General features: G+C 30.8%; 2 protein-coding genes across 3 annotated transcripts; one reads left to right on the top strand and one right to left on the bottom strand.

Annotated features, from left to right (window-relative positions):
• Nucleotides 1-752: 752 nt before the first annotated feature.
• LOC130897614 (phenylalanine--tRNA ligase beta subunit) lies at nucleotides 753-8,417 on the bottom strand. Its single transcript, XM_057806548.1, has 10 exons — nucleotides 8,201-8,417; nucleotides 7,968-8,023; nucleotides 7,714-7,874; nucleotides 5,749-6,088; nucleotides 4,448-4,627; nucleotides 4,089-4,264; nucleotides 3,287-3,575; nucleotides 2,966-3,179; nucleotides 2,007-2,168; nucleotides 753-938 (listed from the first exon to the last, which is right to left on the bottom strand). Exons 1-10 carry the CDS (start codon nucleotides 8,256-8,258, stop codon nucleotides 787-789), a joined length of 1,788 nt encoding a protein of 595 aa, XP_057662531.1. The 5' UTR covers nucleotides 8,259-8,417; the 3' UTR covers nucleotides 753-786.
• Nucleotides 8,418-8,689: 272 nt separating this feature from the next.
• Nucleotides 8,690-25,839, top strand: LOC130897612 (sister chromatid cohesion protein PDS5 homolog B). Of its 2 annotated transcripts, none has more exons than XM_057806545.1 (7): nucleotides 8,690-8,933; nucleotides 10,676-12,769; nucleotides 14,514-14,791; nucleotides 16,571-16,982; nucleotides 19,004-19,437; nucleotides 21,644-21,919; nucleotides 25,602-25,839. In XM_057806545.1, the coding sequence occupies exons 2-7, from the start codon at nucleotides 10,684-10,686 to the stop codon at nucleotides 25,710-25,712; spliced, it is 3,597 nt and encodes a 1,198-aa protein (XP_057662528.1). In that variant the 5' UTR covers nucleotides 8,690-8,933; nucleotides 10,676-10,683; the 3' UTR covers nucleotides 25,713-25,839. The 2 variants fall into 2 exon arrangements, with proteins under 2 accessions (XP_057662528.1, XP_057662529.1); XM_057806546.1 differs by having other exon boundaries at nucleotides 8,706-8,786.
• The last annotated feature ends 1,075 nt before the right edge of the window (nucleotides 25,840-26,914 follow it).

The raw sequence follows: 26,914 nt of genomic DNA, 5'->3' as shown, positions 1-26,914 counted from the left end.
CTATGGCTCGCAAGACTCACAAAAAACTGCGAAATAACGAGTTACGGAGATAAAGGTGAGGGAAAAATAGATCTGCAAATAGATTACTCGCATGCCAGTAGCCCCCATGGAACTCGAGAAATTACAAAAAAATAGTTTAAACCCGATTTCTGGGCACAAAGAACGAGAATTCACGCAAAAATTGGTATTGAAGTGCGATTGCCCTTTTTTTTCAATAACCGAGCTGCGAGAATTTGTTTAGTGTGTCAAAGTAAAGAAAGGTGTCGAGGCCTGTAAGGTCATTATGAAAAACATGAACTCCTTGAACCTTAAAACACCTGCATCCCTTTCATAAGAGATGGAAATTGCAAAGGGTAGTCTTGCTGGACAAGAACAAAAATCTGCTCTACATGCCTATTGATAACTGGACGAAAGTAACAGTGAGAAAAATATTGATACTAAAGATAAATAAGGAACGTATCACGAAGGTTTGATTGCACAAAGTGGCATAGTGGAGTCCTAATAACGGGAAGTAATGTTCAAGCACGGTATTAAGGACTAAGAAGGGGAGGTTTTTATTGGGAAAACTTCTACACAATCATTCGTTGCTCAATGTCTTTTATCAAGGTTTAACACTGCTCACAAAAAAAAGTAATTACATATTTAACGTTTTTGAAAGCCATTATTTCTGAAAGTTGTATCAAGGATTTATATCTTTAATAACCTTATTGATAAGTGTCAATAAAGGTAATGTTAGTAGAAGAAAAAAAAAATTAGATAAAATCATTTAATATGCCAATTAAACATTTAAACGAAGGATTGAATATTTAATTCTAAAGCAGAACATGGATTTGTTAGCTCAAATTTGGCCAAAACATTTGGATGCAAAACACCAATTTTTCCAATGAGAGTTCCATGGCAAATTATATTTGCGCATCTTCCAGGAAAATAAGTTGGATCTGAAATGAAAATAAAATTATTAAATACATATTGTTAAATTTATACATTTAATTTATTGCTAAATGGCACAAACATTTGATTTTGATCATTAGACTGTATCAAATCCTAACAATTACAAAATAATATGAAACAATCTATTCTAAAATAAAATGAATCAACTGAATACAAAGTGAACCTAGAATAAATAAGTTTTTGTTGAATTATTTTATTAAAATTTTGATGTTTATTTGATGTTTATTTCAACAAAATATTAGCATAAAATTGGAAACAAAATTACTATATTGAACTCCAACCACAATAGTAGGAAATACAGAAATTTAATAAAAAATCTCAAATATTCCTCCAAATATTTTGAAATATTCTTAAAAGTGCTCAAACATTTTCATTCAACAAAAATACACCTCTAAAAAGGAAAAATGAACAACTACAATGTACCTGTGACGATTAAAACAATGTCTTTCAATGCTCATGGTGTACGTATAGCGTCTTCATATTAAAACTAGCCCATACCATTACTATCTGTCACCATACACATACCACCATTGCACAAACATTCTTTCATACTGCAAAAAGTCGATAAACGTCAAATAGACAAAATCTAGAACACTGAATTCGATCCCTAGTATTTCCAAATAACAAGTAATCGGTAGCAGTAAGGTACGCTCTTTATGATTCTGATTTGTATCAGTTATACGCCTATGATCTGGTTTATTTGAACTCTTTCCTTTTCTTGGTTTCATAATGCGCTCATTTTGTATTGAATTTTCATTTTTTTAATACTCTGAAACGTCCTAGGTGGACCTAAGTTCTAAGCTCTACAAGTATTTTGATATTTTCAAAATATAGCCAACCCCTTCATGGAGGTTGAGAATTTGTGTACTTTACAATCTTGTTTGCATTTTCCCCATTATTTCCATATAATATCAGTCATATCTACTAAAAACCCGATTTCACAGACTTTATGACTGGACTAGGTGTATTAATTATCAAACAATTACTGAGCACCAACTATTTTATATGTTGTTTTATTTAGTGGATAAATTTTTATGATAAGACAAATTACTTACCATCGGCAGCTTGTAAATAATAACCAACAGAGCTTTTTTTTCTTGACCAAGATACTTCCAAAAGTAACATTATTTTATCTAAGAGGCCGTGGACGACTTCGAAACCGGCATTTCTATTACAATTCACTGCACATATTCTTCTCTCATTTCTAGCACCAACTTCTGCAATGAACGTAATAAAAAAATTATACTAACAATGTATATAACATTTCAATGCTATTTCAAAGTAGAACCCAATTTACTAATTTCAAACAGACTTTTAAACAATTAAACTGAAGTTTGAATCGAATTTACTGATGTGACGAAAAAACCTCTCACAGAATGTTCAGAGGAGTTACCACAGATAACCTGAAAATTTCCTCAAAGAAGATCAAATTTGGAATATGCTTAGGATGAAATACCGAAAAAAAAAGTTTTAAGAACAAATTTACCTCAAAGGTCTAAACTGTAAAAGTAAATGAGATCAAAACAACAGACAGAACTGAGTATTATGTATGTATAGACTTTCAAAGTTTGGGCAATACACCAAGTATTTTTCAAACAGAAATGTGTTCAGTTCAATTTAGCAAAGAGATATCACAAACAGGAGATCATCATTTTTTTGATAGTCAAATAGCCATTAGAGCTCTGAACTACAATGTAATAAAATCAAAGCTGGTCTTGAAATGCGTGGTCAAGTTAAATGAACCAGGTAAAAAGGGTTAAGTTACCTTCCAATGTAGAGGATGAAACCTGTATCCACATTCTCTTAAAGCGTGAAAGACTAAGAAACTGCAGAAATTGCAATAGGTTAACTACTACTAACTACCCATATTAAACATTACCCATTGACAAAGTATAACCTCCCAAAGTGCTGTAAATTCCAACTTATAAACTCAATATAATAGAACTTGCTTCGTTTGATTAGGTGGTAATATATAAAAATTCATTATAATCAAGTAAAATAATTCCATAATTACCAGCTTCAGAATCTTTAAGTACGACATCCGCAATTTCAAATATTTTCATAGGCAGCGGCATTTTCTTATTAGCGGCGATAGTTTTCAGAATACCGGGCAATAGAGTAGTACGACATACTTGAAATTCTAATGTTTTCGGATTAGAGATAAATACTGCTGGAACTTTGTCTATTGAATCAATCCCTAATTTTGTACTTACATCATCTCTTGAACACTAAAAAACACATTACACAAATAAAAAGCATCAATTAAGTAAAATAACAAGACAACTTAAATATATATTTATATATACAAATGTTTGCATTTGGTATCGAAACTTACCAATGTGAATGTTAAGGCTTCTGTAAATCCAGCTTCGGCAATAGGGTACCTTAATAGATCGGTCAATTTGTTAACTGGAAACTGTTGACCGACAGTATTTGTTTTTGGAAAAGTTCTTTTTATATTGTTATAACCATAAGCAATTGCAACGTCTTCATATATATCGCAAGGATGTAAAATATCATGTCTTGTAGGAGGTATTACAACTTTAACTGTGTCTGAATTGTTCTTTGATTCAGAAAAAAGGCACATTTTTGATAAGAGTTGAATGATACTATTAGAAGATTCACTAAAAAAATTTTATAAAATTAACATAATAATTTCAATGTTTCAATTTGTATACATTTTATATAATAGTCCCTGATCTTGATACCTGGTAGCCATATAAGCTTCATACATATTTGTAAAAAATAAATTCAAATTTTCTACTAATCAAAGCATCAATAAATTTCATTTATGATTTGTTACCACTTTGTACTCCATATGATAATTATGTCTAAAATTTATCTGTGGTACTTATATATTTTTACTTGATATTAGATATACATATCTAGTGATGAGCCCAATCATTATGATTTTTGATTATTACACATAAATGCACGTTTTGAATGAAAAGGAAAACATATGCAAGTGATTGTCATAGAGTGAAAATAGAAGATTTCTGGCTTGGTTCAGGTAAGCTTTCCCACACTCTGAGTATCACAATGCCATGTGACATGACCAGATACTGCAGAAGCAAGAGCCATATAATGACATCATTACTACCTTTTAGATAAAATATAACTGGTATGTAATTACTTACTTAATTCCGATTTTTTTATTACATTTTTTAATTGAAATTGTTTCAGTTCTATATTCCAATTCCGGGTACAAAACTGAAGTACCATTGGGGTTTTCAACTTCACAATATTCAACACAATTTGGTTCAGCACAGTATTGACTAAACATACAAACAATAGTATCTAGAACTACTTTTGCCTAAAATATATATGGCAATAACATATTTCAAAGTTTCTACATTTTTTAAATAATTTAACAATTTTTTAATAAACATATAAAAATATTTCGAGCATTATTTTGTTAAAACTCGACCGCCTATGCTAGAATGATGTAGATGGTTTTGAATATTTATTATCGCTTAAATAATGTATATTATCTTACCTTTGTTAAATCAGTAGCTGTACATTCAATGAATACATTTTTTGTATCCAAAGTAATCTTTGAGTGATTTCCATTAATTATAGGTGGCAATGATAAAACAATTCCATTACTATCTGTAATAACCGGATATACTGGACTATCTTTTATTATGGGTAAATACTGTTTCAACTGAGCATGAGTCTAGAAAACAATTTTATTAGAAAATATAAATTCATAAAATAGATTATCATTGAAGATAATTTTTTTTAATTTCTGATCTAACTCAACCCGAGCGGGTTGAAAAAGAATTTGTGTGAAACAGTGTTGTCAGAAGTTTGTACACATTTAATTGACTGGGTTGGATGAATTAGAAACAGGTTCAACAGAACAACAAATGGTAACAGTATTAGGAAAGGGATTAACAATTACATATACAAAACCCTCAATAAAGTATGAAGATTTTCTGTGGGTGCTTCACAAAGAGAATGTACCCAACTTAAGCAGTACAAATATAGATTAGCCCATGAAGCCATTATATATCTACACAAAGTAGGGGTAAGAGAATTAGAAAGCAGTGAGCCTAGTTCTAGAACTTGATCAGTACATCTTATCAGTGAATGTTCTCAGTAATATAATAATCAAGAAAATAAACATTGATAAGACTTTAATATTAGTTGAAAAGAAAGATTGGAAAATAAGATGGTTTAAAACTGTGGTGGTCACTACCTCTGACCAGCTTTTCAAACAGAAATACGTCATAAATGTGCCAAGGCATTTTGACAGTCTAGCTCCTATAGAGTATTGAGTTCTCACCTAAATGATTCAAAGGTGTTCTGGGAGCATTCTAGGAATCTCAATGGCTTAGAAAAAACCAATAACCTTTTTGATTTAGGTTTCCAATCACTAGGGAGTATATGGAAACAAGGAGACCATGTAGTTACCAGAAAAGAAGTGAAAAAAGCCTTTTACTGGCATGGAACCGAGGGGAATGCATCTTCAAGAAAAGAGTTTAATGAAAAGGAGGAATCTTAAAGAAAATAATTGTCGTATTCTTCCAGATAATATTTTTTAGTAAAAAGGAATAATTGGAGAGAAGATAGCAATTAAAAAGTTGAGAAAAAAATGCAATAATATAATATTTGTAGTAGAGTCCTTTTTGAATTCAATAAAATAAACATTTAAATGTCAAAATTCTTAATTTATTTAAGTTGCAATTCCTGTTGTTGATATTCATACTGAACACAGTTTTTACCAGAATTTATATGTTTTTATCTTGTTGCTTTGGAGTGAATTAAATTTATTAGTTTAACAATCATACTCACAGAATAGAATGTCATCAATTCTTCAGCAGAAAATTCTTTGTTCTGGTTAAGGGGAACAAATTTAATATCTTTTGGAGATTTAGCATCATAAACAAATGGACCCTTAACAGTATCATAATCATGTGTTCCAATAGCCACTAGGGATCGTTTACGACAAATATTTTGGTGTAATTTATCTTGTAATTCTATGAAACTGTTATAACTATCTTTGTCAAACTTGATATTTCTTAATAAAGCTGCTACGGCATAGGGACGAATTTTCGCAGTATCAGGTTTGATAATTAACTTTTCCATCGTCCCCTCCTTTGGTTTAACAGCACCATATATTGGCTGAGAAATTCTAAAAAATGAATTGGTAAATAACAAGATGAAATAGAAGTCTTTAGAAGCAACACAATACAAAAGGTCTTTGGTAGGGATGAAATGAAATATTTGGAACGTGAAAACAAAGGGCGTTAAAAAAATAAATAACATTTTTCTAAAGCTAATATGCAAATAATAGATGCTATGTTGATAAGGAAATGAAATCATAAATAGAGGAATTGGGATTAAGTGAGGTGATGAATCTCATGTTGTTGTTTACTGTATTCATGGATAAAATAATAAATATGTGTAATAGAAATAACAGATGTCTCTTTGTAAGTTATGGTAATTAAGAAATATTGTTGTTATTGTAAGTTGGAATTTTTGGAACCATTGGTGATATTTATCTTCTTCTTTTAATGCATATCCATTAATGGATGTTCGCGACCACATTTATCATGGCTTCTCTATCTCTAGCGGTATGGATCAATGTCTGAATATCTTGTATACTCGTCCACTGCCTGACGTTCCCCAATCATGACATCCTCTTCTGTCACAATTCTCTCTTGCCTTCAATCTTGCCCTCGACTATCAGCTGAAGGAATTGATATTTATGCATTATACGGCCAAGGTATGCAATCTTTCATTTCTTCATGTTAAAGAGTTCACAGTCTTTATTGATACGCCTGAGAATATCCTCATTCCTTACTTTGGCAGTCCATGGTATCTTTAGGATTCTACGATATACCCATTTTTTCGAATGCCTCTAATTTGTTGATGTTTTTTACCTTAAGGATCCAACCCTCCATCCCGTAAAGAAGCACTGACCAAACGTAGCACCGCACAAGTCTCAGACTAAGATCGAGATCAAAGTCGGTACATGTAAATACATTTTTAAATTTTATGAATGTACTTCGAGCTTGTTCAATTCGGCATTTTATTTCACCGTCCGACGACCATTCTTCATAGAGCCATGTTCCTAGATATTTAAATTTTTTTACCTTTTCTATAGGTTTTTCATTATATGTTACTCTAGATTTTTTAAACGTATGTGCTTCCCTAGTGATAATCATGAATTTAGTTTTTTTGATGTTGATGTTTAATCCCATGTTTTGGCTATGTCTGCCTACTATATTAATTAGTTGTTGTAGGTCATCTATATTATCTGTCTGTGTGAACTCAAAAACTCTTTGGAAAATTTATAACAATATAAGACAAATTAAGAGAAAGAACCATAGGGAAGAGGCAATAGTAAAAATTTTAAAGGGTGGGTGGGTGTTACGAGCAATTAAGAATTTACAATTAGCAGATTCCTCAAAGTGTATCATAGAAAGTATTATTATAAATTGTAGTTGAATATAAATGAAAATAATATAGTGACAAGTGATTCAGCATTCTTAACTAACAACCAAATATGTCTCATGGCAATCATTTGTTAAGTCTTAGATAATTAGTTTAACAAAATTTAGAAAACTTTATGGGTCATTCTGAAAACGTCTCTTAAAAGACAATTTACATGAGCATAAATGGTTTAATCAGTTATCTAGCAGATTTGTTTTATTTTCCACTGAATAAACACACAAATTTGCAGTTAAATAGTTAAATTACTAAATATTTGAGCTTATGAAATTAATAACTAATTCTAAAAACTATATTACTCACTTTCCTTGAAATATTAGTAAACCCTTAACTAAACCTTCTAAACACAATAAATCATAACGATTTGCTGGAATATCAATTCTATAAATCACATCTTCTGAAGCATTTGTTGTTAGTTGTGAATCTTCACCTTGTTCTTTGGTAATCATTTGTTTTTCCGTTGTCTAAAACAAATTAGTTTTGCTCTGAATGAAACATGTTTTTTTTAGCCATAGAAAATTTAGTATAAGAAAAAAATATAATAAACAAATATTTACCACTTCATCTAGTTCTAGACCGAATTCAAAGCACAGGTTTTGAAATTCATCATCAGCTAAAAAATGCCTTGAAATTAATGTAAGAACAGAAAGAAAAATTCAATTTTATAATTATTCAAGTTTAGGATTTGTATCAAAAACTATTTTTATATTACGAACTGTTAACTTCCAATTAAAATTGCAGGAAATATGGGATTAAACAAATGTATCTTATGGAAATATGTATAACTCACTGTATTGTTTTCCTAAGGATTTAAACAACAAATCTCTTTTAACGCCGATTGTAGGCATATTATTTATAATGAATGCAGCGTTCGTGAAATTAGAATTGTTACCTTGCCCTTATAGCAACCTTTTTACTATAACTTAGACCATTAAACGTCAAAATATTTAACCTCACTTTTTAATGAAAACGAGGCGGCAAGAGCACAGAATCCAAATCATAGTAATGAGGTTATAAAGCAGTGCTAGGAAGTTGCTAGCTGGTGAACAGCACGAGACCAGTAATAACATTGTAGTGTATCTACGGTCAACTTATAAAAACTAATTTTTAGGAAACTTCAACCACGACTCTTAATGAGGAGGTATGTATATTTCAACCAGTACAAATACAAATATACGATATTCTTAATAATATGAGCGTTACATACAATCCGAGTTTAATAAAAAGAAAATAATTATAAATGTCACTTTCCGTGTTGACAATTATAAAAAGAGAAGAAGAAAGCTCCCAAACTTCATGTTAATAAGTGAAGTGCATTTCGTAAGTTCTGTTATTTTGTGCGCGTCCCTGTTTATCTAGAAAATGGAGATATTTTGGTAAAGTATTACCGATTTTTCATAAACAGAAAAATATAACTGAAATAAGTTATGTTATGAGCTTGTGTTTTATACTATCTATAACTTTTTTAAAGTGCAAAGACTGATCTACCTCAATCTTATTATCCAACGTTATTTGGTAGACAGGTAAATATATGTTGCATAGTATTTCGTTGTATTCGTATGTAATCCCTGGGAATTGCTTTTTAAAGAAATAATTTTCAATACAATCAATGTAATTTCTACTTTGCGGTATAGAATAAATGAAAAAACATTGTTTGGAATATACCAACTGAAATCTGGATAATAGGTACCTGTAGATGTGGTTGATGTATATTAATTTGTATGTGTAAACCACGAGAGTTTGTTATTTTATAACGACTTCCAGGGATTATGTTAATTTTTGAGGTCGCATAATGAAAATAGAAAATACAGTATACCTATATTATCAAAATTACTTAGTTAACAACCTATTTACATAATTAAGATAGTAATTCTGGTATGATATAGGTAAATTTTTTAAATTAATAATTGAAATTATTTGGTTGTCAGCTTTTTGGTTTTGTCAGTTTTTTTATTAAATAATTTCCAGTTCCCAAAGTACTAATAACTATAAAGTTATTTTGAATAATTTGTTACTATTTTTTGGGATGCCTTTAAGGAATATTATTTATTAGATCTTATTAATGAATGGTACAGTGGGGATTCAGATCTTAGACATTAGGAAATGATTTATGATATGTTAATAAGGATAATCATTACTTTTGACATAATTTTGAGTGTGTAATGAGCTTTCCATATTTGTTTTCTTTAACAAAACAAGTCAATGTTAATATCTGAAGGGTTTTTGTAAGTTCTGTGATTTTTTTTTATAAGTAAGCAGATGACCTATTGATGAGGGATGACATTTGTAACAAGAAACTGTTCATAATCGTCACTCTAAATATTTATGGCTGTTGCACAAATACTCAATACTAAACTCATGATACAAGATATATCCTATTATTTAATCAAATTTTGTTCATTCTTATCGATATCGATATTATCCACTAATTTTTCAGTTTGCTAAATTTATATATTAAATTGCTGACACATAACATGCATAAAAACCTTATGTTACATCTAGAAGGAATAATTTTTCTTGATATTTGGCTATAATAACAATGTTTATAAATTTTCTTACAGATATTATTGTTTTAGTAATGAGGTTACAGAAAGACATTAAATTATTAATTACATTAACAGCATATTTAGTGAAAAATATAAAAAATTTTCTAAATAGATTTGTGAACTAAAAATATGCTCATCATTTTCGGGCGCAGAATTATCAAAACTGTTTTTAGTCCAACTTGTCCACCATCCAATGAAATTGAAAGATAATCCTATATATACAGTGACAGCAATTTAATTTACTATTTAATGGCATTTTATTACTGTGATAAAGTGGGCAAAAGATAATTTGTTGGTCTTTGGAATCTTTAATTTATAGGTTATTTGAATTCAACCATTTGTTTATTGATATCCATCTTACATGCTTTGGTAGTATCAAGTATGTAATTAATACATATAATATGTTCTTTATTCTATGTATTACAAAATCTATTCTGCTATTTTGGAAATAATTTATAATAGATTTTAAAGATTTAGTTAAAAAGTGCACATTGTTAATTATAATTGTGATATTTTGATAACGTATTAGTAAGAAGTACAAAAACGTTGTCGTTTAAAAAATTTGATATAAAATTCTAGCATAAAAATAAGAATATTTAATAAAAACATTCAATCAACACAACACACAAATAATTAGGATGGAATCATAAAAGTGGTTAGGTAGTTGTAGTTTTTGAAATTTGGGAATTATTAAATCTGACATTGAATTATTTTTTTAGGTAACAAAATGTCTGAAATAGTGTATCCTCCAGGATGTCGTCCAATCAGTGACGACTTAAATACAGACGAATTAATCCGTCGGTTAAAAACACTCGCACATACTTTACAAGCTATGGGACAAGACGATGGAGCTTATAAGCAATACATTCCATTGTCCCTTCACCTTGCAGAAGAGCAGTTTTTATCTCACACTTCACGAGATGTTCAATTACTAATAGCATGTTGTATTGCAGACGTCTTGAGAGTATATGCTCCTGAAGCACCATATAAAGATCCTGAACAAGTGAAAACAATTTTTCTCTTTTTGATTACTCAGTTATCTGGACTGAAAGATCCCAAAGATGCTGCTTTTAAGAGATATTTTTATTTGCTGGAGAATTTGGCATATGTGAAATCATTTAACATGTGTTTTGAACTTCAAGATTGCCAAGAAATATTCTGCGCTCTTTTTCAATTGATGTTTCGAATTGTCAATGATGAACATTCTGGACGAGTTAAAAGTTTCATGTTAGATGTACTGTGCCCTCTAATATCGGAAAGTGACATGGTCAGCAATGACCTTTTAGATATTATTTTAATAAATATAGTTGAACCTAATAAAACGCAACATAAAAATGCGTACTTTCTGGCCAAAGAGCTAATAATCAAAACCTCGGATACCCTTGAGCCTTACATTCAAGCATTCTTCAATCATGTTTTAATTTTGGGCAAAGAGGATAAAAATTTACAAATTTGTGGTAAGGTATATGATTTGATTTATGAATTAAATCATATAAGGCCTCAGATTTTATTAGCCGTATTACCACAGCTAGAATGTAAATTGAAAAGTCCTCTGGAAAGTGACAGATTAGCTGCTGTTGCCCTTTTAGCTAAAATGTTCAGCGAAAAAGACTCTGAGCTTGCGCGTCGACACACTGCATTATGGAGGGCATTTTTAGGAAGATTCAATGATATTTCTATTGCGATTAGAACAAAATGTGTACAATATTCTATGCACTTTCTCCTAAACCATCCTAGTTTAAGAAAAGATATCACAGAGACTTTGAAAATGAGACAACACGACTCTGAAGAAAATGTGCGGTATCAAGTAGTAATGGCTATCGTTACAACAGCGAAAAACGATTTTCAAGTTGTGTCAGATTCCGAAGATCTATTAGAATTTGTTAAAGAAAGAACTTTGGATAAAAAATTCAAAATAAGAAAAGAGGCCATGTCTGGCCTAGCGCTCATTTACAAAAAACATCTCAGCGATCCCGATGTACCTAATGCAACAAAAAAAGCTGTCACCTGGATTAAAGATAAAATTCTACATGGTTATTATATGGCCGGCATGGAAGATCGATTATTAGTAGAACGTTTATTGAATACTTGTCTTGTTCCTTATCAACTTCCTGCTGCAGAGAGAATGAAGAAATTATACCATCTTCTTGGCACAGTAGATGATCATGCAACTAAAGCATTCTTAGAATTACAGAAGAACCAATTATGTGTCAGAAAATTGGTTCAAGAATATTTGGAATTACATAGGCGATTTGCAAACGGTTCAAATGAAGTTTTGAAAGAATTGGCGATAAAAGTACAGAATTTATCCAGGTGTTTACCAGAGCCAGTTAAAGCTCATGAATATTTAACAAAATTTAGTAATCATCTAAAAAGAGATCAATTTCTGATGGAACAATTTGATATAGTAGTGAAGCCGTCTGTGAGCTGTAAAGAATGTTCTGAAGCAACAGCAGCAGTATTAAGAAAACTTGGTCCACCAGTTATGACAAACTTATATTACAACACAGTTAAAATGTTGCTTGAGCGAATAAGTTCTGTAATGATCGACCACGAAGCAATTAAACTATTAGTAGGATATGTTGAGGACTGTTTAAAAGGTGGAAATAGTATAGAAGAAATTGGATTGAACCCTGCGACAGCTGGAGATAGGGGCATAAAGTTGCTCGTAATGTTGAGTGTAGTATTTCCCTCCCATTTTCAATATAGCGATGTTTTGGAGCAACTGCTAGGATTATTGAAGTTAGAAGATGAGAATGTTGCCCCTTTAGTACTATCTGTATTCACTTTCCTGGGAAAATATAAATGTTTATGTAAGTATATTACAAAATAATTATTATGATTTTGGAAATACCATCATATTCTTGATAGATTATTAATTTGTTTGTGTAATTTTTTCGTGAAAATGATCTTGCAAAGACAAATCAAATTAACAACATTGAAATTATTGTCAAACCTGAAGATGTTCTTGATTTCATATTTAATGTTGCTATTCCCAAAATAATATTATAAATAAATATTTCTATTTTTGTACTATTATCAATACCTTACCAATGTTGTTCGTAATTTCTCATCTATATCTTTTCATTTGGCCATGAATTTCTTCCAACTTAAGTCAATTCTTTTTGCTGCCCATTCAAACCCTGAATTGACAAAGACAACTATTTTATACCAATTTTAAATTTGCTTTTAAGGAATGTTAGGAAGAGAGAACTTATATTTTTTTCAAGTATTTTTCACAAAAAAATAAAATTCATATCTTCGCTATAATCTTCATACTGTTTTGATTAAAATTTTTGTAGGCTGTAAACGACAAATCTATTGTTGCTATTAATGTAAGTATGTGTAATTTAAGGGGTCATATATATTGCATACTAAAGAATCTATTGTGTCCCTTTTTCATGCTGTGGCACTAATAATTCCATGCCTTAAAGAAAGTTCAGAATATGGGATGGCTGTAGCTGACAAAGATCTTCTATTTCATATGCTTCCAGGTGTAATGCTCTAGAGCTCTGTAGTCTCGCACACTTTGAGAGAATATGGATAGAGGTTTCATCTATTTATCTGCTTAACCTAGTATCTTCAGGTGTCCATAGAGGCGTAAATACCTGACAAACTCTTGATAATCTTTATAGATTGTCATTACTAAAGTTAATAGTTTTTATTTGGTTATAGTTTTCCCATAGTATCCTTGCCTGTCTTAACCCTTGTAGATTGTTTCCAAGAACTGATTCTTTCTCCAGCTACCTTTTTTCTAGCATTTTCTCTATTTTCTGTCTACTGCTCAAATCTTCTTACCTAGCTTATATAACTTGTCCACACATCCCCAAACCAGCTTAGATATCATGACATTGTAGATTAGAGTTCCAGAGGCTTGGCTTTTGGACAAGATGATAATCTTCCATTTGGAAGAATTTCTTTTTTAAGTTGAACTGTACACATTTTCATATTTGTGCCTCCTATTTCAGTTCTGTTTGCTACTTTGAAGCAGTCCTTGTACCATTTGATGGCATTTTTATTTGTTCCTAGCATTGTGTTGGGATCCCATTTAGTTCTAAATCTTAGTTTTGAGGTAGATTTTCTCTGGTGACTCTTAATGTAAATAATTATTTCCTTTGAAATATTTAATTATGGGTAGTGTACATTACATATTACAAATTCTCTTCGTTATGTGCTTCTTATTTGACGCTCTAATGGGTCTGCATTTATCTTTTTTATAGTCATTATATTCAAATTATTCAAACAGTCATGTTCAAACTATTGTTCTAACATCAAATGTTGAGCTTTTGTTGAGAACATCCCTAAACATATTGAGAATGGTAATTTTCTCATTTTTAGTTTTTTTAACTAAATATATAGCCATTCTCAAGAATCTGAGTTTTCAATAAATGTCAAAAAGTAACGTAACTAAACATTTAAAATGGTAGGATATTATTAGGTAAACAAGGTATATTGGCCTCACAATAAGGAAACTAATAACATTCATTTCTATACGGTTTTATATAAATTGTCAATAACATTTAAAATTGTGAGTGACACAGAAATACTAATTTTTAGCTGAACAATTTCCTGAAATCATGAATCAGTTAGCACCAATATGTAAAGAGTTTGCACAAACTGGAACACCCAAGCAAGCTAAAGGGGCAATACAATGTATCTACAAGAACATGCCGGATATGTATGATACTCTATTTTCTAGCATTTTGGAATCTATTAAAAACAATCTTACACCTGAATCTCTCAACTACAGAACTGCAATAGTTACCCTTGGACATATCGCCTTCAATATACCTGATCGATATAAGGTGCAAATAAAGAATATAGTCTCTAGAAAGGTAATATTTTTCTTAAATCATAAATGTAAATATGTTGAAGATATTAGATTTGCCATTTTTCTAATTATAATAATTATAATAATGAAAATGGCGGAAAAAAATACAGTGAAAGTTTCACCTTTTAATTTGCATTTTCTATTTAAATAACATGGGATAAAATTCTTTTGCACTTTGGGTTTTTATGGTTCTTGTTGTAGACAACCAATTGGAATGAGCAAAATAGATTTTTACTGGAAATTTGACGCCCCACAAAAAAGGATTTGTATAAGTTTGTGATATTTTCAGTTTCTAAAAAGATTTTCGTGGTTAAAGTTGGATTGATGATACATTTTCAATTTTCTCAATTTTTTGACACAACTATCAACTTAACAATTAAAATTGAAAAAATATGAAAATTCATCCAGCTTTAATCTTGAACAACTTTTGAAAATATTGAAAACTTACAAGAGACTTACTTTTTTCCCCATTTTCCCATAGTAAGAGCACTGGATAAGGAGAAGGCAGTCATATACGTTTTCTTGGATTACTTTAAGACATTTGATGTGTTGTATTATGATGTTCTTTGTGCAAACCTGCAATATCTGGGATTTGATGAAATATCTAGTCATTTTTGTGGTTCAGAGTTCATCTGAGGCTGGCTAAATAGTTTCGTTACTCTTATATGTTTTTGATATACATGACGGTGTCCCTTACTCGCACATTGGATCATATGCTGATGACTTGATGAGAAGCATAATCTGAATAGACTTTAAGTTTTGCTGTTTTGTTCTCAGAGACGTGGGGAAACTTAGCAACAAAATTTAAAATTGAAGTTGGACAGCGCTACGTTGGTATCCAAACAAATTGCTAAGAACTAATTCTAGATGTGAACTTAAGGTTTAAAGAACATTTAAAGTTATTTTTGCAGTAAAGCTAGGCTAAGATGAAACTCTTGTATATAAACAGGTCTATTCTTAATTTTAAGATGAGGAAAAAGGTTTATGAATCTCTGGTATCGTCTATTTTTGTCTACTATAATATGCACAAAACGTGTGTTGTAAATTTATTTTTAAGAAATTATAACTATATTTCTGTCAAAATTAACAAATTGAGTTGCAGAACATATGTATGTATTGGGGTATTATATAAACTGCGAACCAAAAGATCTATCGTGTCCCCATTTCTTCACACTTTAAGATAATGTGGATAGAAGTTTTGTCCTATGTGCAAACATTGGACACCTGTTTATTTGAGGGAAAAACTTGTTTTCCTGAAAAAATACATAACGTACATGTGAGACATAAAAATCTGTTAACTAGGCCTTAGCATAAATATGCGCTTTTTCAAAGAAGTTTCTTGTAAGTAGTTAATGGTTATAACGTTCTCCACAAGGACCTTAAATTGTGTGGTAAAATTCTGGTACAGAGCAATTTTGTGTAACTAAATATTTAGCACTTATTTTATGCAATTATAGTTGAGACTGTATGAAGTTCTTTTGCACTTTTAAGCAACTGAAAGTGGTTAGGTGGAAGAATAAGATATATGTTGAATTTCACATGATGTGTGTATATTGTGTACTTTGTGAATTGTATTTAGTACACAATTAGACCAATAAAGCTGAAACTTTCATTGAAACATTTTTGATAAAGTTAATAAAGAAAATTAGTCGAATTTTTTAAAGCACTCTAATAGATAGAGAATTTTAGGAATAAGATTTTATGTTCTTAGCTTGTTTGAACAGAATTGTAATATTTCACTTTTTATTGTAAAACTGAAAATTAATTCATTGTTTTTTTGAAGATTGTTAAAGAGCTTCTAGTAAAGGAAGGTCGAGAAACAGAAGTTGACACTGACGGTGATTCTTGGTGTTCTGAAGACGAATTACCTGAAGAAACAAGATGCAAAGTGGAAGGCTTGAAAGCAATGGCAAGGTGGCTGTTGGGTCTTAAACAAGATACGGCTTCTGCTCAAAAAACTTTCAGAATGTTGAATGCATTTATATTACACAAAGGTGATCTTTTACAATCAGGACGGTTGTCAAAAGCTGAAATGTCTTGGTTAAGACTAGCTGCAGGTTGTGCAATGCTGAAAGTTTGTGAACAAAAAGGCGTCGGGGATCAGTACACAGCCGAACAATTCTACAATTTATCTCAACTTATGACGGATGAAGTTAAGCAAGTTCGAGAAATATTTGCCACTAAATTACATAAAGGTAGGTATTTTGAAATTAGTAAATTATCAACTCAATATTCTTTTTTTGTCATAAAAATTTCTCTACTTGTTCTGCTTTAGAATTATCCAAATGCTTTTCACATGAGAATTATGAAGTTTTATTAATTGATATTAGAAATACAATTTCACATACAGAACACATTATTTACTATTCCTTCACCTACAATCACAAATACACTGTCTTGTCATTTAAACCAAATATTAACAGGGAACTATGAGAGGCTCGAAGGGACACAGTGTAATTGTGAGTGTTGTGATAGTGGTACTAATTAGTACAAAACATGTCACTGAAGTGAAATTTGATATTGTTTGTTAAAGTTTGCCTTTATTGTTTTTTGTTTATACTTTTCTCAGAATGCCAAGAAGTATTAGCTCCCAATTTGAGGCAGCAATTCGTCACCATTATCAATGTCATACAGTTCCCGGTGGTGCAACTCTTAGTATTTCAGAATCTGTGGTAGAACAATGGGGTCGCTATCCTCATGTGTCATTTTGTGTATTTCCAATGTCCAATTTTGTTGACCAGTGCTCTACATTTCCTAATTTTTTTGGATATTTCTGTAGCCTCTTTCTATATCTGTTGCAAGTTCTTCTTCATGCTTGTCCATTTTCTTTGTCCTATTGTATTATAATGTAATGTATATATATATAGTATATGTAGTAGTGTATATCTATTTCCGCTTCGTAATCGTTATGTCTATTTTCTCTTCTTCAGTTATGTTCCAAAGGTGTTTATTATTTATCATGTTAGGTAAAAAAAAGTTACATACAACTCTTATGCATCTGTTAATAAATTATCGAATTTTCTGGAACATTTTATTATGTTTACAAGTTTCAGCCTCTTATAAAGAAACAGATTTTACATTGGTCTGAAACAGTCTTAGTTTTGGTCTTGAAATACTTGCTGAAGGCCATATTTTATACAGTGACTTGAAAGCCTTTTTTGTGCCAGGTCCATTCTTCTTTTGATGTCATTTTCAGTACCTCTATTTGTACTTACTATGCTGCCTAAATAGCATAATTCTTCCTTCCTTTTAAATCTTCCTTTTTGTTTCGGTTTTGCCATTTTTTTTTATATGTTTGTTTTTTGCGGTTTATATTTAGTCCCACTGATGTTGACTTATTGTTTAGTGTGTTTAGTTTTCCCTTGCATGTGATTTCTATTTGTTGTTAATAAACATGTCATCCGCAAATTGAAGGTACTACAATTTTTCAAATAGGTTCCAGTTGATTTCTGACCTTATATCCTCTGATTTTCTCATAATTTGTCACCATATTCCTTGTTATTTCGTGTATGTTTCAAGAATTAGTATTTTATGTATATATACTTAATAAATTAATTAATTGGGGTAATGAAGATGACGACAACCAAAACCCACCAAAAATTATACATCTTTGATTCATTACAATCTTACCGTCACTTGCGCATGTTTTTTCCCCACTAATGTATATCTAAGTTACTGTGATACCAATAATTGAACATTTTAAGTATTTATATCAGTTATTTACAACTTCAGCTGTACGTTTTTCTGTAAGTATGTGCTTTCATGTGTTGTAACATTTGAAAATATTTATTCAAATACACTGACTGATTCACTATGACATCAAATTATTGACTGATTCAATAAAATAGTATTATCACAATCCAGAATTTTCAATTACTCGAAATCTCTAGTTTGGCGCAAACAAACAAGGCCTTCTTATAAATTGTTTCTTTAAAAACTGCAATAAGCTAATGTAAACAGATTACAAAAACAATACAAAAAATAGCCATCACATAAAAAACATAATGTAAATAGGTTCATTCAAAAAACTTTAGCATCAAATAACATAATAAAACAGGACCGGCCTCAAGCTCTATATCAGTGGACGAGTTGATAACAATATTATATTAATTACGTTTTATTTGCACTAACTGAATTATACAAAACGTTTATTACTATTGATACTAAACTGTACAGTTTACAGAAATAAACTTGAATATTTTAATTTTTGTTTTAGGTTTAAATAAAGGATTGCCAAACAAATGTCTGCCTTTGGATTTTATGGGTTATTATGCACTCGCCGGAAGAGAACCAGAAAACCGTCTACGAACGACCATCAGGAATTACATGATTGCTGACATTAATAGACGTAGGGACTATGTAAAAACATTGACAATGGGTACAGGACAAGCAGATAAAGCACTAAGTCAACTGCCTCATATATTGCCAGATTATATGCTCGTTTTTGCTGTACCAATTTTGGCACATGATCCACATTTAACCAAATGGGATGATGTACAAGAACTCATGAAAGCGAAACAGTGTCTTTGGTTCATTTTAGAACCACTAGTTAAAAGTGATTACTTTAGTTATGGATTTTACAAAAATTTGATAGAAAAAATGAAAAATCATAAAGATGCTGTTAGGCCTGATGATGACTCTATTAATTATGTAAGTATTTATCATTAGCAAAAAGTTGTCTCTAAGTTATGTCAAAATTGTCAAAATTACTTTTTTCATAACATAGGATGCTTCTAGCATTTTTAAAGTTGACAAAATTGTTGGATTTCTTATAGCTTTTCATTTATCTTTGGTCTCTCTTATACCCGTTTATATCTCAGTCTTCTATAATATTCTTAGTTCATTACTTTTCTAAATCTTTATCTGTTCCCACTTGTAGATTGTTTTGGGAGTCATTTTGGCTTTACATCTTTATACCTAGAAGATATTTTGTACAAGACTACATCACATTGCTCTGCTTCCTTAATACGTAGACTCCTCCCAAAGGAGGCTATTTTTTGGGGTTTTTGTTTCCCACTTGCCAAAGTGTTAGTACCATTCCTTCAAGGTACTTAAGCCTTTTCTCGAAATATGCAGGACACTCGCAGAGTATATGCTGTGCCGTTTCCATGGCTTGCTCGCAAAATATGCATCTGTCGTCCTTTGTCATACCCATCATCTTAAGGTGGGATGGGACAGTAACCAACCGACCACCAGTCATCACGAGAAGTTCTTCAGTCTTCTTATCTGATATGGTCATGTATTTTTTTGGATTGTCTTGGGCCTGAAGTGTTTCTCCAGTAAGATTCCATATGATTCTTTTGCCATTCGTTCAGTTCACTATTGATGTGGCATTTGCCCCTTTTTTAGCTCTCTCATTTCCAGGTATACCCTGGTGGCCTGAAGCTACATTAGGGTTACTTTATTTGTGTTAGCTAGTGCTTTTAGAGTTTGTTTAAACTTCCACACTAGTTTGGATGTGCACTCAATAGATTTCAGGATCTTCAAGGCTGCTTGGCTATCTGAGAGAATGTATATGTGCATTTTAGAGAGGTTCACCTGAAAAATAGTGAGTGATGTTCCTAGAGGTATGGTTAGCATTTTGGTCCAGAAATGCACAGTCCAGCTTCTTGCGCTAGCTTCTGACTGTGTATACCAGAGAGATACATTTCGAGCTTATGGAATATTTTTGTTGTATCATGATTTGTGGTCATCCAATTGGGTATCTTTGCCCAACATGCATTTGGTCCATTGGTTTGTCACTGCTTTCTGTTTCATTAGCTCTAGATTCCTTAGTTGACCTATCAGATTTCCTGTCTTAAGTTTGACTGTATTGATTAGTGGGGGCGTCGCTAAATGCCCATTTCTTCAGTAAAAGGTGAAGAGGAGGCAAATTCAGTAACGCCTCTAAGGCTGTAGTAGGGCAGGTTGACATTGCCCCTGTAATACCTAGACAGATTAGCCTTTGAATCTTGTTCAGTTTTTTTCTGAGAGGTTTTTTGTTCAGTTTTCGACCACCAAACAAGAGCTACATATGAGATCATGTGTTTGATTACTGTTTGGTATATCCAGAATACCATTTTAGGCTTTAGTCCCCATGTCTTACCAACAAGCTTGCGACAACTCCATATAGCCGCAGTGGCTTTTGCAATTACCTTCTCGAGGTGATTGTTCCAAGTAAGTGTTTTTTCCTCGATGACTCCTAGATATTTTGCCTCATTGGAAAGTATTAATTTAGCTCCATTAAGGATAGGTGCGTTTATATATGCCTTCCTTCTCCTTGAAAATGGGCTTATCTCACTTAGTTTTCCCGCTATTTTTTTCTGGTATTCCGTTTTTATTGTCATTAGTTATGTTTCATATTTCCTCTTGATTGTCCAATTTTCTGTTGTTTATGTTGCAGTTGGTACTCTTATCTTATTTTCATTTTCACATCCATATCTATATTTTGATGTTCTAGTATTATTCTATTAAATTCTTAGTAAAATTGTATCGATTTGTTGGGGCTTAATAATCAGAAATGTTTTGAGGTCGATGTAATAATTGGATATTTGGTTGCTTTGAAAATTTAGATTTTGGTGGTTTCTGGTCAATTTTTGGTGCTTAAATGGTAAAGATCTAGTAGTAGTATGTCAGTCTGAATACTCAGACCATCCAGAAATTTTAGGAAAGTATGAATGGACCAAAAAATACTCTATCATCCATAAAAGCTGTTGAGCGATATGTTCTAAAATTTAAGCTTCTATAACTGTTTTTATTTTTTGTAAACACTATATATGTATAATGTTTTTAATTTGTGGCATTGTTTCTGTGAATACTTTTTTATATATCAACAATATTTGTTGAGGATAATTTTAATGAAATGTTTCGAATCTAGAAAATATGGGCCCTTTGTGACCTAGCATCCGGCCTCCTACTTACCCGATCAACAAACTACGACATCAAAGATTTTATAAGTGAGACGCGCATTCCATTGATGTATTTTGTACCACAACCGGATTTCTTCAATACCAGGGTTTTTCTCCCTCCAGAACTCCAATATCAACCTAATTTGAAAACCGGCATTACCCTAAATATGCTCAATACCGAAAGGCAGAAAAAACCTAAACCTAAAAAACCGGAAGGTTGTGGTCCTCTTGGTACAGATGTTCAAGTAAGTGTTTCATATTTTCAATTTTCAATCAATTATTTTCTTAGGAGTGACTACTTATTATAGAATATATTGGAAAGGTAGAAAAAATAAATATATAAATATATTTGTAGGATTGTTCAACAAAATAATGTTTGTCAAATAATTAGATAATTTTTATTAGTGATTCTACCTTTCTTTACTTTTAGTGCTGGTAAGTATATTGGGATGTTTAGCGGAAAACCTATTTTATACTTAAAAAAAACATCTTCTTTTATCAATACGCTTTCTTTTTCTATCATTTTTATAAGTTGTTTCCTTTAATAATTGCAAAAGAAATTTATATTTTGACTTTTTTTACTGCATCCATATAACCATGTATCTCCTTCCAATAATTTTATAACATCATCTGTAATATGAGCAACAACTATTATTTTAATTACATTAATGACTGAATTAGTAAATTTAGAAAATGATTGTCTTAAGGAGACAGTTTTAAGTTGATAATATTTTCACATCTAGCTTGCGGATGTTGATGGAATTGATGCTCAGGTATGTTTATATAAAACTCATATTGATGTTATTTAAATTTATTTTATATGCCACTCAAAGCATCCTATCAATAAATTTCAATGCCAAATTTAGTCAAATACAGTCAAAATAATCGTTCAATTTCAGTTTAAGTGGAATAGACGTTCATATTTTGAAACCTTCACTTGATCTGGCTCGAAATAGCTAACAAATGGTTTTTTAGCTAATAGACAAAATTCAGAAACTATGGTAATAACTTACTACATGTAAAAAATTCCATATTTCGCCTTGTTCAGTAATGGTTTAGTTGAATTTAAATGAGTTGTTTATTTTATAGGAGGGGTTCAGTATCTGCAAAGCTTAAAAAAATAAGAACTGAAACAATGATAACTATCATTTAAATAATCTAAATTAAACATTTTCTATTACTTAACCAACAGAAAATTTTCAATACTCGCAGCAGTCGCCTTATAATACTTTGTTAAACAATTCAGTTAAGTTCTGCGCGCTCTTCTTTGACTTTCGACGTCTCACGTTGCAATACCGGTAGTCTAAAACAGGAGCGTGTTTAATTGGGGAGATTCGTTGCATTGAGTACAGTACAACGCTTAATACATTGGTTAAGTGCCAAGTAAATAAGAATGTTATGTAAAGCTATGCCAATGATTGGGTTTGATATTTTAACCAAAAAATATATTGTTTTTATCCATATTCATATTTGCATGAAATATGTTCTATTAGTAATATTTTGGTTAGGTTAAATATACTGAGGCACAATAAAAATGTGACGAAAAAGCTGGTACATATTGTGAAAAATTATGAATTGTGTGAAATTTTGTACGGCATTTGAATGCTGACATAATGAAAGTATGACATATTTCTTTGAATATAATTTTGTTGGCTGAATTAGATGCAACTATAAGTGAGTTCCGAAACAAACCTTAGTTTGGTGATCAATTTACCGACGTGGTTAATTTACTTAAAGTGGTAACTAAGTTGTTCGGGACAGTTTTGAAAAGTGTAGTTCCAATAATCCATCATTTCAACTCAGAAGCTTATAAAATCTTTATACATTGTCTTGTATAACGATAAGTAGTTTGTAAATAATATGCAATTTTGATGCATGATACTTTTATTGTTTCTAGATCATATTTTCTACCTCTCATTGTTTATTATTTTCAGTGTTTGAAAATGTTTTTATTCTATTATATTTTTATATTTTTACATTATGTTCGAACATAAATTAACTTTATCTTAAAAAAAAGCCGTGCCCTATTTCTGCCTTATATACAAAAAATTCGCTTGTTAACGAACTGTCACTATGGCATGTAGATTTATAAAAAAAGTTCTGTGGTCATCTCCAAAAAAGGCCATCATTTCATATAACATTGGGCAACCAGTGAAGTGAACTCTAATTTTATATAGTTTATATTTTTAAGAGTGACAACATCATGTTGAAGAGAATGAACATTTATTGATATTATTCCACTAAAGTACATAGAATTAGCCGAGGCTAAAATTATATTCCACTATGAAATATAACTCGTCTAAGAATTTTGGGGGAAGAGAACGGCTTTGATATTGTATTATAAATATCTAAAAAATCAGTTCTCATAATTATTAAAACTATGGTAGTTCACTCCTATGAAAATGAAAATTGTTTTCCATACTTATGTTTTTATTTATGTATTTAAAATTGTGATTTGCGTTAAAAATAATATTTGCATATATATATATATATATATATATATATATATATATATATATATATATATATATATATATATATAATAATTCTGCTCAACATGTCTTATGCAAATATTGCTAGTTTCTGAGATACCGGGTGTTCAAAGTTTAAATTTAAATTTTGATTTTCGCAATAATTTTTTGTTTTCACAATTTCTCTATGAAAATTGGCAATTTTACGTTTTTTGGCATGAGGAACCATAATTTGCACTCTAATTTAACATTGCTAATAGAGGGCGCTAGTTACACTTGTTTGTGTTAATTAAATCGAAGTAAACTTTTTTTGGGCTAAACCTACAACTAAAATAATAAAAAAATATTAAAAAGCGTTAAATTCTACAAAAAAAAGTTACTCTTCTTTGATTCGTGTAACTCAATTGGTTATCGAGTTATTCGCTTCTAAAAAGTTCAATAAATTTTAATTTTTTCATAAAAAATTTTTATTATTCCTATATATGTAACAATAACAAATTTGTAAACAAAAATAAAAAACTTCAAAGCAAATGCTCAAAATGCCCACCATTTACTTCAATACACTTTATGATCCGCTTTCGTAAAGATCTCTTAATATAAAATAATCCTTGTCTATTATTTTGAATTACATCCGCAGCTTCTTCTTTTTCTGTCGCAGTTGTGGAAGAGAAGTAATGATTCCTCATGCCAAAAAAAAAAACGTAAAATTGCCAATTTTCAAAGAGAAAATGTGAAAACAAAAAATTATTGCGAAAATCAAAATTTAAATTTTCTCGGAAACTAGCAATATTTGCATAAGACATGTTGAGCAGAATCATCATATTTTGAGGTCTAGAATCTACAATTCAGAGATTGGACATTCTTAATGAGTCACAGTATATATATATATTATATATATACTTTATATTATATACTTTCCTTTTAGCATTATATTCAATCTGCTAAAAGTGGCATCATTTGCATAATGGTAGTGGTAAATTAAAAACACTTTAGTCATACTGTAATTTTTATTATTGCCCATTTATTATTTTATTTTAAGCGTATGGTGACTCACAAACTTTTGAATTATTAGTACGTTCTGTGATAAAGCATTACAAAAATGAATCCTTTTTTTACTCTCCATTTTAAGATCATTATTTTTATATATAGTGCAACTTCTAACTAACTGTTGCTTGAAACAAAGAAGATATTTAAAAAAAAACCTTGATAAGAATCCATAATTTAGAAACACTAATGCAACTGGTGTGTTATGTAATAATTTGAAGCAAATAACTACATTTGTTATACATTTTTCATGATTTCTTAAAAGGAAGTTATTTCAAGAGTTTGGCAGACACTGTGTAAAATTGTATTATTGAAAAATGAAATATAAACTGCATCGAAGTAAAGAAAAACAAATATTTGGTTTTCATGACCACTTCGCTTTAGATAATAATCATTACTATTTATTTTGCAGCCCTCGGAAGCATCTGAGACAAAAATTCAACTACCTGGTCTAGAAGAAGATATCGATGAGCCACCAGCAAAAAGGCTAAGGGAAAGAATGAAAGTGGATCTCGACAAGTGAGTGTGTGTATATAAGACAAAACTACAGAGTGTGTGATCTCCACAAGATGAAAATCATCAGGACTCTTCAGTGCTTTTCTTTTGCAATTAGAATCATTTAATTTTTAATTAAAAGTTAAGAATAAGGATTTTCTATCTACTTATTATGAAAGCGGTTCGAAAAATCGGCACTTCTGGACATTTTTTATCATGAACCTTTTTTTCAAGTTGAAATTACTGTTCTAATGAGAATCATCAAAAATTTTCTACATAACGTTATGTTTTGTTTAGAACAATGTAAACAGCATATTAGTATACAACATGGGTTTCAAGGTAACCAAAAAGATAACTTTTTTATGAATATATTATAGAATATACTTTTGGACACAATTTTATCCAATATGTCCAGCACCTTACACCCCACATTATTTGACATTTCCTAAACCAACTTATCATCTCCAATGACCACAGGTAAATTTAAGTTCACGTTGGTGTGGCAGTGAAAAATGTCTTAGTTTTTTAAAAGACATCTGTTGCTTTAAGTAAAGGTTTAATAATTGATTGTAGCTTTGAAAATGTGTGATTTCTGTATTGAAACATACCAAACATTGTCTTCGTTATCTTTGGTTGTGCTTTATGGAAATCAGCTACAATTTTGCTCACACGTTTTCTCGCACAGTCCCACAAGTTTATATTGTATGTCCAATTTTATACTCTATTACTACTTCTTTGTCACTAGACAAATCTATCATGGTTTGTTGCTTTCCTGATGAGATTTTTCCTACCTATAGTTCAATTGATTCTGATTCTTACTTAATTTTAAGTTTGAAAATGTATATTGCTGTACTTTCTTCACTATTATCTAAATGGGATTCATCATCATGCCGTTTAATCTCTTAGATTATGGCTAGCGCTTGGGGCACCTACATTCTCAAATCTCAATTCTTTTCTGTTTTTGGATTTGGCTTTCCAGTCTACTATTCCTAGGATTCTAGTATCTTTTTCAATTTGGTTTCCCCAGGTATTTCTTGGTCTGCCTCTGCCTCTTGGTCAAAGATCCATTGTGTTATCTTTTCTGTAGGTTTCCTTCTCATTATATCCTGACCAATTTAGTCTTGGTGCTTCTACATACCTTATTATATTTTTTCCTCCCAGTTCTTCTATTTCTCCATTTTTCTTCAATCTTCTCTCTTCATCTCCTATAATATGTGGTCCAAGTATAGT

The sequence above is a fragment of the Diorhabda carinulata genome, chromosome 8, assembly GCF_026250575.1.
Source record: "Diorhabda carinulata isolate Delta chromosome 8, icDioCari1.1, whole genome shotgun sequence".
Lineage (NCBI taxonomy): Eukaryota > Metazoa > Arthropoda > Insecta > Coleoptera > Chrysomelidae > Diorhabda > Diorhabda carinulata.
The sequence above is the reverse complement of the archived record's forward strand: the minus strand, read 5'-3'. Positions and strand labels throughout refer to the sequence as shown.